We start from the raw sequence: 17,046 nt of genomic DNA on the forward strand, positions 1-17,046 counted from the left end.
TCCTCATCTCTTTCTCAGTCTCTGCTCTGTTCCTTTTTATCAATCTGCCAATCAGAAGTTATTTGAACTCAGTCCCTGTGGCTGAGAGGCTGCTCAAAGGGTGGTCTAACCTTGGCCTAAGACTCCAGCTCCTGGGGTTTTACAACAGTGCTCATCAGAACCTAGCTAACACTGTACCTGCCCCTAGCTGATGTTAAGTGAATGTTAACCCCTGTCCCAGTCTTGGCATCGTGTCTCTGAAGCAGGTGTCCTGATTATACAACAGTCATCCCTCAGCTCCAAGAGGGGGACCCTCGGTCAGTACCAAGGCCAGGTCACCGAAGGCAAAGAATTGGTCTCTGAAGCTACTTTGCTCAGGCACTGAAGATAGATAGGTCCTGCTTGCCTCTAACTCCCTTCCTGTCTGTATCAATGGTAGTGGTTCTCAGCCTACCTAATGCTGCACCCCTTTAATCCAGTTCTCATGTTGTGGTGACCCCTGAACACCCATTATAGAATTATTTCACTGCTACTTCCTAATTGTAATGTTGCTACTAGGATGAGTCATAATGTAAATATCTGATGTGTGGGATATCTGATATATCATCATCTCTGAAAGGGTGGTTTGACTCCCAAGGGGGTTGTGACCCACAGGTTGAGAATCCCCGCCCTTTGGCATCTGTTCTTAGAACCATCCTGGCCGCCTACCTCGTAAGGCTGGTTGTGTTTTGCAGAGGTCTTGTTTGAAATAGGGTCTCTTTTTGTAGCCCATGACGGCTTTGAGTGTATCAGTATGCTGTGTGTGTGTGTGTGTGTGTGTGTGTGTATGTGTATTGAGGAGAGGGGGAATGAGTGTGAGTGTCAGAGTTTGGTGTCTCTCTTAGTTACTTCCTGTGTGTTTGAGACAGGATCTCTCCCTGTGGCTGGAGTTCACTGATCCAGCTAAGACTAGCTGGCCAGAGAGCCCCAAGGACCCTTCTGTCTCTACCTCTCCAGTGCTGGGCTCATAGGCACATAGCACCACGCTTAGCTTTTCTATGTGGTGCGGATCTGAGCTCAGGTCTTCATGCTCGCCCTGCAGGCATTTTCCTGGCTGAGCCATGGTCTCTGGTGCCCAGATGAGTATTGGGTTGCAGCATGTGCCACCACAGCCAACCATGTTTGCAGAGTTTACATGGGGTGGGGGAGCAGAGCCATGTTTGCCGCATATATTAACGGTGGCTATTTCTGGATTATAGGATTTTTGAGGTTTTTTTTCTTTCTTTCTTCTTCTTCTCTCTCCTCTTTGTGCTTTTCAGTATGGTTTCAATTTTTTTTTAAATGAATGCCTATCATCTTTAGAGGAATAAGTAATTCTTCCAAACATAATAGCTTGCAGCTGGCCACCAAAATGGTGCCACGTTGAGAGCTTCCACGGAGCACAAGGGGAATCTTCTGTGGGTTTGCCCTGAGGATGCGTTGTCCTGGTGATCGTGGTAAAATTAAAATAAATAAATAAACAAATAATGATCTTTTGACAAGGACGTGGTTCTCTAGTACACATTGAAATCCCTGAGACCGGAGACCGGAGCTCAGAGGGCAGAGGTGGGGGGGTCAGTCACCAGCAGCCAAAAAGGCACGAGTGATGGGTTCAAAGCAGCCTGTTTGGATCAGGGTGTATTTTGTCATTGAAGTAAGGGAGCTAGGGACACACTCCTGAGCGCCCTCTTCGTCAGCGCAGCCAATTTAATGGTCACAGGAGTGCTCTGCCCCAGTGGAACTTGCCATGCCTCTTCTGTCCTCAGAATGTACAAATCTATACCTGGTCCGGTTCTCTTCCACCCTCTGTGCTGTAGCCGGTGCCAGCCTCGGTGGGTCAAGGAGTGCTGTGGAAAACGGAGGCTCTAGCACAGAGCCGTGAGGTCAAGAGAGAAGGGGCTGGGGGTGGGACTGGTGGGCCAGTGAAGGAACTCGAGGGAAGAAAGGGATGAGAGGGGAGAATTTAAAAACACCACTGGGAGGTGGGTGCGCTGGAGCTCGCCTGTAATCCCAGCACTTGGGAGGTTGGAGGCACATGGATGGCACATCAAGTTCCACACCACCCTGGGTTGCTTGACACCCTACTGCAACAAGACAGAAAGATACCTTATAGATACAAGTTTTATGCATACGATACAGGTAGCACCAGGAAAGCAGAGAGTGCATGATAAGAGGCGGGTGTGCTTTTTGTGTCCAGAGAGACAAATTACGTGTCAGAGCTTCATTCATGTTGGCTCTGCTCTCTGGGCTGTGGTTGTGTGTGTGTGTGTGTGTGTGGGTGTGTGTGAGAGAGAGAGAGAGAGAGAGAGACCTCATAAAGAAAATGAACTGTGAGGACCTAAGATTGACATGGGTCCCTCTGAGACTGGGACGAATTTCTCTGCCTAGAGATGTGGGACATAGGAGTCATTCTTACCCTGGTTCCATCTCCATCCGTTTGGGCTGGGATATGCCCTCCAGATACTTCCTTTTGAGCCCGGGTCATAAAACCATTGTATAATTCTTAATTCAGAAATGTCCCAGGAAGACCCCAGTGGCCTTCAGGTTGAGCCTGGGTTATCAGCGAGGACCCCTCCCTTTCTCTTTCCCCCTCTCCTCCTTCAGTGTTTGACTCAGAGGTTGTGGCATGTTACCTCCGCTAGCTGCTGGCATGGGATGCCCTGACTTTTAAGATCCCGCAGGAGCGAGGCATTTAAGTGATGAAGTTCATTCTGTTGAGAGTCCCAGCAAGCCGGGGCAGCATGGGGCCAGGCAGGCAGCCACAGAGACAGAGACGGGAGGGGAGCGCTTGGCTTGGACCGCCGCCCTCCATGGACTCTGTTTCCATGATGTCAGAGAGGCGGAACTAAGACGGGTGCCTCAAATCCAGGAGGCCACAGCCCTGCCCTCCATTCGGGTTTGGAGGCACCACTGAGCGAGGTGAGCATGCCTCTGTTTTCCTCGCCTGGTTTCCTCCTGGGCTTGCTCCCTACCTGGGCTGCAGCTGAATTCTGGCCTTCATCCTGACCATCCAGCTCTTTGTCTGAATGGCACTTGCCAGGAGACCTCATAGGATCCACCTAGGCAGAAGAAACTTGGCTCACAGAAAGCCTTCTGTGGGCCGGGAACATTCCCGTTCTTACTGTGCTTGGCGACTTGGGGACTGAGTTTGGCCGAGGACCCCACGTAAAAAAAAAAAAAAAAAACAGTTTCCTAATTCCTTTTTATGTGTCATTGGGAACAGGGCGGGAAACTGCCGTTCCGTTCCGTTCCGGCGGGGTGGTGTTCGTTCGGAGCCTGCCTGTCTGCAGACGCACCCTTGACCTTGGATGGAGTCTGTTCCTTTCTTCATGTATCCATTTCCTTTTGGGGAAAGCTCAGGCCAGGTTGACAACTTCCCAGGCCCTTTTCACCCCGGCCAGAGACGTCCTTTGGTCATCTCAAGTGGTCAGTGATGCATTACCTCCGCTCTCCCCCTCCCCCCTCTCTCTCTCTCTCCACCCAGAAAAAGATTTACAAATACAAGAAAGTCCTGAGTAACCCGAGCCGCTGGGAGGTTGTCTTGAAGGAGATACGGACCCTGGTGGACATGGCCCTCACGTCGCCTCTGCAGGATGATTCTATCAACCAGGCTCCGCTGGAAATCGTCTCAAAACTGCTCTCGGAGGTAAGATGCACACCCCCCTCCCCCGGCTGGACGAGCGCCCCCCACCCCCCATTCTCTAGGTTGTCTGTTTTCTCTTCCATCTTGTATTCAGCCCCATCTGAGTGAGCAGGAGAGATCTACTTACCCGTGGTGTGCCATCCTGCAGTGGTTACCAAGGAAGCCAGTGTTTCTCACCAAGCTTGCTGGTTCTAGTTGGCCTCCAAACTTGTCTGGAGGCTTAGGGGACTGTCACTTTTGCTAAGCCCTAGGTTAAACGCACATCTTGGATAGTGGCTCTGACAGCAGCCGCTGCAACTCTCAGGGTCAAGTGCCAACTCTGTAGACCTCTAAAGCCCCAAAGCAGTGGGTCTCACCCTTCCTGACACTTGGACCCTTTAATACAGTCCCCCATGTTATGGTGACAACCCCCCACTACCCCTCACAGCCATTCAGTTATTTTCATTGCTATTTCTTAACTGTAGTTTCACTGTTCTGAATCACAATGTAAACATCTGTTTTCTAGTGGTCTTAGGTGACCCCTGTGAGAGGTCTATTTGGTGACCCCCCTCCTCCTCTAGGGGTCAAGCCCCACAGGTTGAGAACCACTGCCCTAGATGAACCCTTCCATTCTGCTCTGTCTAGCTGGGGCAGCATCTTGTTCTGGTTTTGTTAAGTCCTTGTCAGCTTTCTGTCCCACGCACTCTCCGCCGTACGCATCGTTTGCCTTGCTGGAGGTTTAAAAAAAAAAAAAGAAATGTACTTCGTGTGCATGATGCAGGTGGCGGCAGGAAATTGTCGCATATATATGAAACTGTCAAACAATAGAACAAGGCAAAAAGGTAAAAAAAAAAAAAAAAAAAAAAAAAAAAGTAAAAAGCAAAAAGGAAAAAAAAAAAAAAAAAAGAAAAGAAAAGTAATTGGACTTCAGCACAATGGCCGTTTCCAGGTTCTCTTTAAAGATGGAAAAAATCTGGCTACGTTGGGGCAGCTACTGTTACTTAGCATCCTGTCCAGGGAAAGGCCGGCACCATCCACTTGGCCAGGCAGCCTTGTGCTAGAGTGTGTGCCGGTTGCTAATGGTTATGGGTGGGATAGTAACACTGATCCCTGACTTCCTGTAGCCCATGTTCCATCAGGGCTACAGCAGGAACGGAGAGGAATTGAGTCAGCCACAAGTGAGTTGGGGGGGGGGATGGGGATAGTCCCAAACCTCACTGTCACCCCCTGGGATCTGTGTGCTGCCCTCTGCACGGTGTCTTGCACCCTAAATAGCCACACTGATCTCGTTTATGTGCCTGGCTGGCCGCTGGGGATGCCAGGGTTGCTGCCTCTCTATTTAAAATAGTCACAGTCACCACCCAAGTGATGTCTCCATTCCCCATCTCTGGAGAGTTCCATCCCCTATGTCCCAGTGCACTCCTGTGCAAGCTCCCGCATGTTCCCATCATCCCTTCGATGCTGTCCGAGGCTGGCCACCATCTTGTGGCCCTGAGACTCGGATCCTCTTTGATGTAGAGTGCTGGGAGTCCTTCCCCTGGAAGAGCTGGCTAGCAGACAGACAAGCAGGGTGGATACATAGCTGGGGGAGAGCTTCGCTCTGTAGAGGGCTGGCCGTGTGTTGGTGTGAATTGTAGTCAAGGCTCAAAATCTCAGGCCATCTGCCCAGTTCCCAGCCCTGACTTCAGGCTTTTTACCCAGAGTAGGAAAGGAGGCTCACCCTTGAGAAGCCAGGCAGATAGATTTCCAATCTTTGCATTTTACCTTGGTCGGACTTCAAGAAGTGTTTGTCTTGGCTCACATTTAGAAGGTGAATTCACGGAGGGGCAGATGTAGCAGCAAGGACCTCCTTTTGGTACACATTCCACCCAATATGAGACCTTGCTGTCCTCACTCATAAAGAAACAACCCAGGGATGCAAAAGACAAGTCCATACTAGCCTAGAACCTTTACTCCAGGGCTGTCTGACTCTTGCATCTGGATGTGACATTGTCCAGCCCTTCAGTTTCAGCATAATGGACTGTCCCCAGGAAGGTAGAAGATCTCTACTATTGGCCTGTGGTAGGCCCTCTTTCCCATCCCAGAGATGGTGCTGCCCATTTAGGGTGTGGGTCCTCTTACCTCAATTAACCCACATTTAGAAAATCTCTCACCGAGAAGTCCAGGTTTGTGTTTCCATGGTGATTTTAGATTCTACCAAGTTGCTAGTGAAGATTAGCTATCATAAGCAGTTAGTAGCTTTGTAAAGACACTGAACTATGTAGCCAGCTAGGGGCCGCCCCCAGGCTCACCCGTTAGCTAGGCTCACATTCTGAGACATTGATGCCTTCATAGGCGTAGATTAGAGAGACAGCTGGCTGAGGTAGGGCACATCTGTAATCCCAATTCTTGAGAGGTGGTGGCCAAAGATCAAGAATTAAGTATTGTCCTTGGTGACATAGTGAATTCCTAGCCAGTCTGGGGTACATGAGACTGTGTCTGGGGGGAAAAAATCAAACAAAAGAGAGATGGTTCAGGATGCCTCCGTGGTTAAGAGTACTTACTACTTTTACAGAGGACCCAGGTTCAGTTCCCAGCCCCTAAGCAGCAGCTCTCAGCTGCATGCATGCAGACAAAACACTGATATACATAGAATAAATACATCTTTTAAAAACCCCAAACCAACAAAGTCCAATGCAGGGGAGACATCTTCCTGTCCAGCAAGCAGGATGTTCACAACAGGGGCTTCTCAGAGAGATGCCTGGGTGCCCACACAGCCCAGCATAGGGAACTGCCCCAGGGTTGGATGATATAACTCCGTAAAGAAATAAAAGCTTTGGACTCAGGCCAGGCGGAGGTTCAGGTCCCCACTTCAACACCGTTTCCTTGTGGATCGGGTCAGTGGCTGCTCTGTGATCAGCTCCAAGTAACTCAATCAGTTAGCAGGTTGTCAAGAAAATAAACCTGTCGTCATAAAGCAGGGGCTGGTGACACAGTGCAGAGGGATAAAGGCTTTTGTGGCCCAGCCTGATGACCCAAGTTAAGTCCCCAGAATCCACAGGGCAGAAAGAGAAAAACAAATCCTGTGGATTGTCCTCTGACTGCCACCTGATTGGCTTTGACATGGGTGCATCCCATGTACTAGATGGATGGGTGGGTGGGTGGGAGGATGGATGGATGGATGGATGGAGAGATAGATAGATAGATGGATGAACAGATATTGCAGAGAAAGTTTTCAAAGTGAAAAAAAACGAAACAGAATCAGTGCATCAAGTGGAAAGCAAATTGTTTGAAGCTCTAAAAGCTCGATGGATGGATGGATGGATGGATGGATGGATGGATGGATGGACGTAGCAGAGAAAGTTTTCAAAGTAAAAAATGAAATGTAATTGGTGTACCGAGTGGGAAACAAATTGTTTGAAGCTCTAAAAGCTCACTGCCACCATAAGGGAAGAGCAGAGCTGGCTTTCATCTGCCGTGACTCAAAGTGACTAGCATTTTTAAGAGTCCTCTAGAAACAGGTCCCACGGAAGGAAAACGGTATTATAGTCAAAGAAGCGTGCTCTATTTGTACTTTATCCTCAGGATGGTGGGAGGCCCCTGCTAGGTGCTTAGATCCTTTGCCTCCATTTCCTGTACCCCACATCACTGGGGCCAAGTCAGGTGTCCTTTGGCCTTAGCTAGTGCAGAGCTGCTCAATGCTCCTACTCTCATTGGCCTGTTGTGATGGGAGGGGCAAGGTCCCCACATTGGGCCAGCTCTGATCAAATCAGGAGTTGCTCTCAGCTCCAAATGTGGCTGTTACGAAATGCAAGTAGACTCCAGTGACAGCCTGGGTCCGTCAGAAGAGACACCGTAGCCTGGAGTCAAAGAGATCAACAAGTGCTTTGAAATTTCCCATGCTTCTTGCCATTTCTTCACACGCTCACAGGAAGGCAGTAATACAGTCCGTTGAACAGATTCCAGATCCAGGAGGAGAGAAAAAAAAACCACAAAACAAGTTTATTAACCTAGTTTTGTTTTAGAGGTCTGTTGCTCAGATGCGCATTTAGCTGGAACATCGGAGGGGCACTCGTGGTACACCCGTGTTCCTTGGGAGCTTACCTTGAGAACCACTAAAATACCATGGATCTAAAATAAAAGGTTTACCCGGCACCGAATGTGAGCTCACAAAAGGTCTGATTTCTTTGTGTTATGAGCCTGCCCTCTGGTTCTAAGGAGTGTTGTTAAAACTCCGTCAGAATCCTCAGACCATGGTCCCAGGAGATGCCAGTATTAGAACCCCCATTTGCCAAAGTAGTAACGGAGTCTCAACAAGACATGAGTCACCCTGGGCTTCCGAGCTGTGAGGCGTGGGTGGGAAGCTCAGTTTCCCTTCTACTCTCTGTTCTGATTTCCTTTCTGTTGTGAAGAAAAAGAAAAAGAAAAGCCACCCTGACCAAAAGTAACTTGGGAAATGAAGGAGTTTATTTCCAGTCAGAGTCAGTCACTGAGGGAAGTCAGGGCAGGAACTTGAAGCAAACACCATGGAGGACAGCTGTTGGCCAGCTCATACTCAGCTCTCTTCTACACCTCAAGACCAGCTGGGTAGGGCATGGTGCCGCTCATAGTGGGCTGTGCCCTCCTGCACCAATCAACAATCAAATCTCGATAGTCCCTTACGGACATGCCCACAGGACAGTCTGGGCTGGGTTAAGTTGAGAGTTAACGATAACAAGCCACTTTCCTGCCCCGTCCCAGAGTTGCCCTGGTATGTTGAGTGAAGAAATTGATCACTGCATGTGGATGGGTGTGAGGGTTGGGAGCACTGGAAACAGTCCGTAGTGCTCTGGATCCCTGGGATCGAATGCCCATTTTTGTTGATTGTGTTTTCCTTCTTTCTCCGCCCAATTCTTTAGAACACAAACCTGACCACTCAGGAGCACGAGAACATCATTGTGGTAAGTTGCCAGACATCCCCGACCCTCCGCCCCAAGTCCCAGCCTGGTGCCCAGACCAAGATTCTTCCCAGAGCCACAGGGCTTGAGTCACTTAGCTGGCGGCCCACCCCCACCCTTCACCGCAGAGCCCAGCTACCCAGCAGTGTGACCGTGATGATCAATCAGTCTTTGGGGTTCACTGCAAGCAGGTCTCCATTGCCCTGACACTGGGCAGGTAAACTTGCTCTTTCTTGCCCCTAATTAATCCACTGCATAAAACCAGGATTACACCCCTCTGGTACATACTGTAGGCTAGTCTTTCTCAGAATTCAACAGTGTTCTAAGCACCTTTGGGCGTGAAATATTTTTCCTGGACAATTTTAAGCTCTGAGACACTTAACGGGAAAGAGAGACATGGGATTGCACCGGTTGTGGGTCTCCCTTCTTCCTGGGGTTGTTGGTCACTGGCCCACGAGGATGTAGGGTGCAGCTCATGAACTGGGTTTCAAGAAGGCCCATGAGTACAAAGAGTAATAACAACAACACACTGGGAACAGCTTTGGGGAGACAGATCCGCTGTTCTTGGGTGAATCAAGGGTTATATATTTTGGGAAAAGGTGATTAGGAATATCCAGGATGGGCAAAGGTCATTGCCTGAGGCCCAGGTGCCTGAGGTGCCTCCATTAGCTTGAGGCACTTCAAGAATCCCAGATGCTGCTAGCTGAATGGGCTCTTATTGGGAGAAAGGAAGCTGGCCCTGTAATCTCACCAAGGCTATGCGACGTTCCACAGGCAGAGGTGTTGTGTTGGTGGGGATGGGGATCTAGACTACTCAGACAAGGTCAGAGAAGGAGAAACCCTGCTGGTACAGGGAGTCCTCCATTTTTCGCAGAGCGCAGAAGGCTATGCAGACAGTGGTAGAGACTGATGACGTGTCTTGTCTGTCCGGCTCTTGCCTGAGTCCACATATGGTAGAAACGGCCCCTGCTGCCCTGAGCTCATCGGCTGTGGGAAGACAAGTTGCACTCACTGCACCATAGAGGTATATAGCGCACAGTGACAGAACCCGGGAGGCAGGGCGAGAGAGAGAGCTTCCCAGGGGTGGTGACATCTGACTGAGCTGGGCTTTGAGGCATCAATCGGAGTTTGCCAGATGTGTAAAGGCACCCAGGGAAGAGCAAACCATTTATTCAAAGGCGCCGAGGTTAAAGCCACACGGTGCGCACTGTGGATGCTTCGGTGATGCTGGAGCCTAAAGCACACGCGAACAGGAAGCTGGGAAATAGAGCCAGAAGTAGAGATGGAGTGGGACCCTGTTCTGGAGAGACCAGGGTGAGACTGTGAGGAGGGGCTGTGGCTTGGGGCTAACATGCCAGTTCCAGTGCCCCGGGGTTCATCGAGCTGAGTTAGGCCCCTGTGTTCGCACCAAGAGGTGAGCTGCTGGCGTTTTGAAGCTTAGTGGGGTCAGTAAAGCCTCCTCTGTTAGCCCAGCACCCGGTGCCTTAGACTACTCTTGACAAGATGGGGTAAGCCAATCTGGGTGCTCCAGCACCTCCTCCTGGTATCCTATCAATGAGTTAGCACAAGTAAGCAAAACTCACAGCCCGTGGCCACCAGACGCCAGCCCTGCCATTGAGGACTTAACTTTGTCAATTCCCGGGCCCCAGCAGGTCAGTCATGATCTTCCCGTCAAGGGCAGGGGTGGTTCTGGGTGGCAGAAGAGCACAGAGTAGAGGCAGTGGGTCTCTTCTGCCAGGGTAGGGGTGGGGCTAAGAGGAAATGACAGCAGGGTGCTTCCAGGACCTGGCAGTGTGAAGGATGGGGGCGTGTCACCTGAGGAAAGTCTGTTAAAGGATGGACCTGTGTTTGCACAAGGCAGCGGTGAAACCCTCCGGGTCAGTGCCAGTCTGAGAATTACAGAGGATGTTGTGTCCGCAGGTCCTACTGGACATCATGGCCTAGAGGAAGGAAGAAGCTCTGTCATACAAGCCCTAGGGAGAAGTTTGTTCTGAGGATCCTAGCTAAAGTGGCCACATTAAGACCCATCCTTATCCCCCCCCCCCCGCTCAGGTCTCCCCCCTCCTCCCAGCAATCCTCTCACTACCTATAACCACCATCATGAGGGAATCACATCCTTACCACATCTGCTGGAGCCTCCCCTCTCCAGCCTGGAGTGTGTCCTCCTAGTTAACCTATTGACAGTCGGTCCCCTGTAACAGCACTAGGTTCTTTGTATACAGACTTTTCTATCGGAACTTGAGTGAGCTTTTCTCATTCCACCAGCCAGATCCCCAAGCCATAGCATCAGTGGGTACTACTTGGGTACCAGCAGAGGCACATGGGCTGGCACACACACCCAGGACAGGCCCACTTCCCGTGATGGCAGAGAAAGCAGACTTAATGCTAGCATGGGTTTAAGCTCAGAGAATCTAGACCTGGCTATGTCAATTACTAGAAGGACTGAAGAAAAAAAGTATTATTATTTCATGTGTGTGGGTGTTTTGCCTCCATATATGTCTGTATACCGTGTGCCAGAAGTGCCATTTGAAGTCAGAGGAGCCCATTGGTTCCTCTAGAACTGGAGATAGAGATGGTTGGAGCCGCCATGTTGGTGCTGGGAACTGCACCAAGCCCTCTGCAAGAGCAGCCAGCACTCTTAATGGCTGAGCCATCTCTTCAGCCCACTTGCAGAAATTTTAGTATTATTAAGAACACTTGTCCCTGGGCTGGAGAGATGGTTCAGCAGCTAAGAGTTACCCTGGTGGAGCACCCATGGCGGTTAATAACCGTCCCTAGCTCCAGGCACTCACACGGTGCACAGTTATACAAGACAATGTCTGATATCTGGGACACCTAGGTGTCAAGTGCAAGGTCCTGGGTTCAATTCCCAGCACCACCAAAATAAATTAAAAAAGAAAAATGCCCTTCAGGACCCGTGGTTGTGGTGTCAGACTCTACAAGTGTCTAAGGCTCTGGAAGACAGGCTGTATTGACCCATAGCTTCTACACATCCTCCCGTGTGCATTACCGCATCTATAGAGGATAGGTCATCTGGTACAATGTGAACAGGTGCCGGCTGTCACGTGGTAGAGCCTCAGGAACACTAGCAGGAGAAGTCCAGAGATAGGTTATTGTTGTTGATGTTTTGTGTTTTGTTTTATTTATTTTTTTGTTTTGTTTTGTTTTCCAAATAATTCTGGGCCGTGGTTGTTGAATACACAGATGAGATGTCTATGGAGGAAACTCTGACTTAGCTTTGCCATTACTGGTATTTCATTGTGGTTGTTGTTGTTGTTGAGGTTTTGAGCCACGCCTACTGGCACAGGTGTGTTCTCCTAGGTACCTAGGAGGCTCACAACTTCAAAGCCTACCAGGTCTACAGAATGAGTCCAGGTCCAGCCCCAGCCCCAGCCCCCTTAGTGAGACCCTTTCTGGAAATTACACAGGGGCTGCAAGATTGGTTCAGTGGGAGATCCTCTGCCTTTTATCCCCTAATGAGGGGCTGGGGAAGTGGCTCGGTATTCGAGCTTCACCTCCAGCTAGTGTGGGTGACACCTAGATTGTCTAGCCTTAGAACTGAAAAAAGGAAGGTGAGCTTGCCTTCCCCCGTTACCTTCCTCCATGGAGATTGTTCATCCATAGCAACAGCTTCTGCCCTGGGTCTTGTTCTTCATGAGCAGGGTAACAAAGGGCGTGTTCCACATCTGTCACCTTGCCTGTCAGTGTCACCTAGAGAACCTTCCAGGGCTTTCTGTGAAATCCTTGCTCAAGTGCCTCTCCTTCTTCATAGCGACAAGCACATCCTCATTTTGAAGGTACCTTGGCATTGGCAGAGTATAACATCCTTCCTCTCTGGCCATTACTCCCTAGAGGCCCTTGGGACAGAAGTATCTTGATGTGTACCAGGTACCCCTTAGGGCTAGTTCACCTTCACGAGTCCTACTTTATAAAGATGCCTTTTGGGCCGGGTGTGGTGGCGCATGCCTTTAATCCCAGCACTTGGGAGGCAGAGGCAGGCGGATTTCTGAGTTCAAGGCCAGCCTGGTCTACAAAGTGAGTTCCAGGACNTGAGTTCAAGGCCAGCCTGGTCTACAAAGTGAGTTCCAGGACAGCCAGGGCTACACAGAGAAACCCTGTCTCAAAAAAAAAAAAAAAAAAAAAATGCCTTTTGACATCATGCCATTCACTGAGTTACCAAAATAATGACCAAAACCTCTCAGTGTTTATTTACTTAGTGTGTGTGTGTGTAGATCAACAGACAACCCCATAGAACCAATTCAGTTGTCCCTTCTGTATGGGGTCCTGGGACCAAAGTTGGGTCACCAAGATTGCACAGCAATCCCTTAACTCTGCAAGCACCTCGCCAGGTCTAGCCGTGTTTTTAAGTTCATGATTCTATGAACGGCATTCATGGCGACCCGAGGGCTTCCGATTGGATGTGCTTGTTATTTTTCTTGAACTGCTGATCTTTCCGGTCCGGTGGCTTCAATGCTCCAGGGTCTGCAAAATGCCAGTTTGGTTCTTTTCTCATGGGCTGCTCAGGATTCTCCATGAGCCGTCCTATCTAACACGCCAAGCCAAGGGCACAGCTTCCAGAAAGATTCCACAAAAATGGAAGCCCGCGTATTGGTTTCTATCAATGTGCTTGAATACAGTCATCACTTTATGACCAGCAAAGGCCTGGAGGAGTCCCTGACCCACTGTCTCTTTATCTGTCCCTGTGGGCCTAAGGATCAGTGAAGGGATGACTTGGATAGGACCCTTGACAGCTGCTGTCAATGCCAAACTAGCTCTCCCCACCCCACAATATAATTCACATCCATTAGAAAGGAGGCCTGATAGGAACTAGAGGGACCCAACCCAAGGGGACCACACCCTGCCCTGCACTGGTACCCGAGTAGAGCTAGGGAAGTGCCTCATGAGCAGAGAAGGGACCTCCCATCCTGTTGCTGCCACTGTGGCCTGAAACCTTCCTTTGTTTAACCAGCAGGGCCATTCTGGGTCGCCTGGCCCTGGAGTAGAGAACTGGGTACAGTCTGCTTCCAGGAGGCAGAGGAAAGGGTGTCCTGGCTGCTCAGGTCACTAGGAGGCTTACCGCTGTCTTTCATTTCATGCTGTCCCTCATTACCCAGTCTCCCCTTCAATATAGTCATTGTCCCCAGACGCTTCCGTTCCTTGGTGATACGCAGAATGAACAGTAACCCAAACATGAGGTCACCAGAGTGGCCCTGAGATCCGGTTCTGATGCCGGCTCGCTGTGCACTCTGGGCTGGTACTTCCCCTGCCTCTCCAAGCTCAGACTCCCATTCTCAGTGGATTGGTAGGAACTCCCTGCACGTGGACAAGCTACACAGTTCTAGCCACACGGGACAGCACAGGCTGCCAAGGACCGCCATTGCGAATGCTATCATTTTATTGGGGTCGGGTGGTGAGAGGCGGGACCTTGCCTTGCAATGGGCCGGGAATCCTTGACTTGAGTTTCTTGGGACTGCCCAGCAATAGAAATGGGACGAGAATAACAAGGTAATACCTTTTTTTTCCCCCTTCTTCCAAACATCTTTGGTTTTGTGTCAGTTGAAATTGAAGGTGTCACCTGTGACCACTCTGTTGAAATGACTTTACTTCAGAGGACCGCCCACTTGAGTACCTGGTCACACACAGTCTCCACCTTTTGATCCCTGGCCCACACTCCTCTCTGGGACTTGGCATTGAACCCAGGGCCTCACACAGACTGTGTAAACACTCCACCACCGTGCTGTATGACAGCACTCTTCTGTTGTAACTCATTATTTGAAGATAAGGTCTCGATAATATTGCCCAGGCTGTCCTGGAACTCACTCTGTAAAGCAGGCCAGCCCTCCAATCCTAGTTCCCCTGTCTTGCCTTCCTGAGCAGCTGGGATGATTCCTGGACTTGGCTTATCTCCTTTAGACAGTCTTTTCCGTGATACCTCTAAAACCAGCCAGCCCCTAGTGTTCCACAGCAGTCCCCAGGGACACTTTCTAAGCAGTTGCTCAAGGAGTGAGGGGGTACCCCACCCTTCTATATTATGGGCTGGAGTGTGTTTAGAGGCTGTTGGGCTGTCACGTGCAAGGGGGCTGCTGCCTATATTTTGCTAGGCAGGGCTGTAGCTATGCTGGGCCTTCTGTGGTGCACAGGACAGGAACCCCACTTGTTGGGATGCTTGCAGAGACACTTTAGGTCCCACTTTTCGGAGGGCAGGTTGAAGGGTCATTTGAGACAAGGCCACCTGTTCCAGTGGTCTTGTTATTAGGAAGGGGCAAGATCAGAATCTCAGCCGGGACTCTGCCCAGCCTGGATGTTCATCCTTTAGATTTGCTGCCAGGAGCCCAGCTCTTCAGAGAGCTAGAAACATCGAGGGTGCCAAGATCCTTTATTGAAAATAGCATCGCGTTCGCCCAATGAGATGTCCTGCTGCTTAGTCAGAAGTTGTGGGCTTGAAGGCTGTGGTATTATGGATAAATGCCAGCTAGGCACGAAGCCCCTAAAGTTAGATGTCACACTGTGGGTCTAGCCTGGAGACTTCCTGTACTCTGGAGCTCCGGTCTGTACTTTAGAAAAGGCGTTCTACCCAGCTGAGAGTAGAGGGATATTCTCATTTCTTTGCAAGTAGCTCTCTTCTGCAGGCTACACTCCTCCCTCCCACCCTCCCCCCACCCCCACCCGATCGTGCTGACTGATGGCTGTTCATTTTCTTGTAGGCAATTGCGCCTCTGCTAGAAAACAACCACCCACCCCCAGATCTCTGCGAATTCTTCTGCAAGGTATGGTATCACTGCAGTGGGCTACCAGAGGCCACTGCCACCACAGTGTGCCTGCTAGGTGGGTCTGAATGCCAAGCCTACCTGCCAGCCTGGTCAGGGTCTCAGATGCAGGCAGAAGGTGCACAGGTGCCCATCCTTGGGGCTGCTGTCCTCTGCCAGACAGGCTGAGGAAGAACCGGGAGTCTGGCTTCTCTGTGGACTATTCCTGGCTGTCTTAGGAGGCAGCTTGCAGCCAGTCTTCTAGATTCCTGACGTCAGAGCTGGGTTATTCTTAGCTGAGGCTCCTCTGAGCACTGACTGGCCCAGGGTAGGGGCCAGGCTGCAGGGCTTTCCCTGGACAAGGGAAACTGGCAGCATGTGCCAGGTCAGCTTGGAGGAGCCACAGAGCAGGGCAGAATGCCCAGGGACCTGATGCCAACCTCACAGCAGAGTTTGTCTGCAACATACCCAGGCACACCAGGGGACAGGGCCTTCCCAGAAAGCACAGCTCAGCAGCTTAGGGGCTGGACTGGCACACAGATCTGTCTGTCCTTTGTGCGCACGCTCGCTCGCTCTGTGTGTGTGTGTGTGTGTGTGTGTGTGTGCGTGCGTACGTACACACCCATGCTCGTGCATGCTTGAGAGCATTTGCCCATGTGTGTTTACTCCAATAACTTGATATCCTTAGAAAGACACAACGCTTGCATCTTTCACCTCCACAGTACTGCCACGCTGTAGCCCTGCAGACTAATGTTCTTTGTGCTCTCTCCTTCCATGGTTCCCTTGGGTACCACGGGGGGGTGGGGGGGTCCTTGCCCCCCCTCTATAACACCATGCTGCCTCTTGGGAGACATTGGAAAAATGGGTCAAGACTGTGTTCTGTTTGGCTCTGCTTCTCCTATAAGGAGACGTTTCCCAGTGACTCACACATTGGGCAACCCATGGCACCCAGGGGGCAATTTAGGACCCAGCACAGAAGTCCCTTTCTCCACGTGGTATAGGCGATGGTCCCTCTGGTCCAAGCAGAACAACTACCAGCATGGCAAGCCCACACAGGAGAGCATTCTCTGCCCCAGCGCTCAGTGTCCACTCCCAGGCAGATGGCATAAGGGAGCCTAGGCCTTTCTCTCTTTTCGTTAAAGTCTTTTAAACGATTTATTTGCTGACTCTGTACTCCTGTGCGCACATAAGCCACGGTGAGAGTACGGAGGTCACAGGATAACGTTAGGGTCTGTGCGCTCCTTTAACTTTGTGGGTTTTAGGGACCCAACTCAGATTATTGGGGTTCATGGCATATACCCTTACTTGTTGAGCAACCTCACTAGCGTTCCCCCCACCCACCCACCCAAGTAAGTCTTTCCTGCTAGCATAAAGCAGAGGAGGAGAAAAATAGACCCTGGGCAGTCCCTGCTGGGATTTAAATGGAAGAGGTAAGAGCCTGGCCAGGGCCGTGGGGCTTCAGGCTCTGGTGGCTAAGCCCTGGGAGAGGACTTCCATTGATTGCTACAAAGCCCTCCTCACCAGCCCCTGGAACTGTCTGAGCCTGTCTGAGCTGTCTAAGAAAGCCCTATCTGCTGGACTTCCAGATCTCAGACACAGAGGTTTGAGGAAGTTTTGCTACTCTGCTTTCCCAGAGAAGCCCTGGGCTCTTTCTCCCCAGGTCCACTGACCTCACTTAGAGTTCCAAACGGAACTCCTTCTGGGCCAAGGGGTTCATATGTACAAGCATGTCAGTGGGGCAAGGTTACTGGGCCAAGAGAGCTTC

General features: G+C 50.6%; 1 protein-coding gene across 3 annotated transcripts in view; it reads left to right on the forward strand.

Annotated features, from left to right (window-relative positions):
- Nucleotides 1-17,046, forward strand: part of Cmip (c-Maf inducing protein) — a 207,965-nt gene that overhangs the window by 153,159 nt on the left and 37,760 nt on the right. For all 3 annotated transcript variants that reach the window (XM_021169931.2, XM_021169932.2, XM_029480746.1), the window contains exons 4-6: nucleotides 3,482-3,643; nucleotides 8,497-8,538; nucleotides 15,240-15,302. In XM_021169931.2, the coding sequence (XP_021025590.1) occupies nucleotides 3,482-3,643; nucleotides 8,497-8,538; nucleotides 15,240-15,302 (267 nt within the window). The remainder of the gene's footprint in view (nucleotides 1-3,481; nucleotides 3,644-8,496; nucleotides 8,539-15,239; nucleotides 15,303-17,046) is intronic.

The sequence above is a fragment of the Mus caroli genome, chromosome 8 (genome assembly GCF_900094665.2).
Source record: "Mus caroli chromosome 8, CAROLI_EIJ_v1.1, whole genome shotgun sequence".
Taxonomy (NCBI): domain Eukaryota; kingdom Metazoa; phylum Chordata; class Mammalia; order Rodentia; family Muridae; genus Mus; species Mus caroli.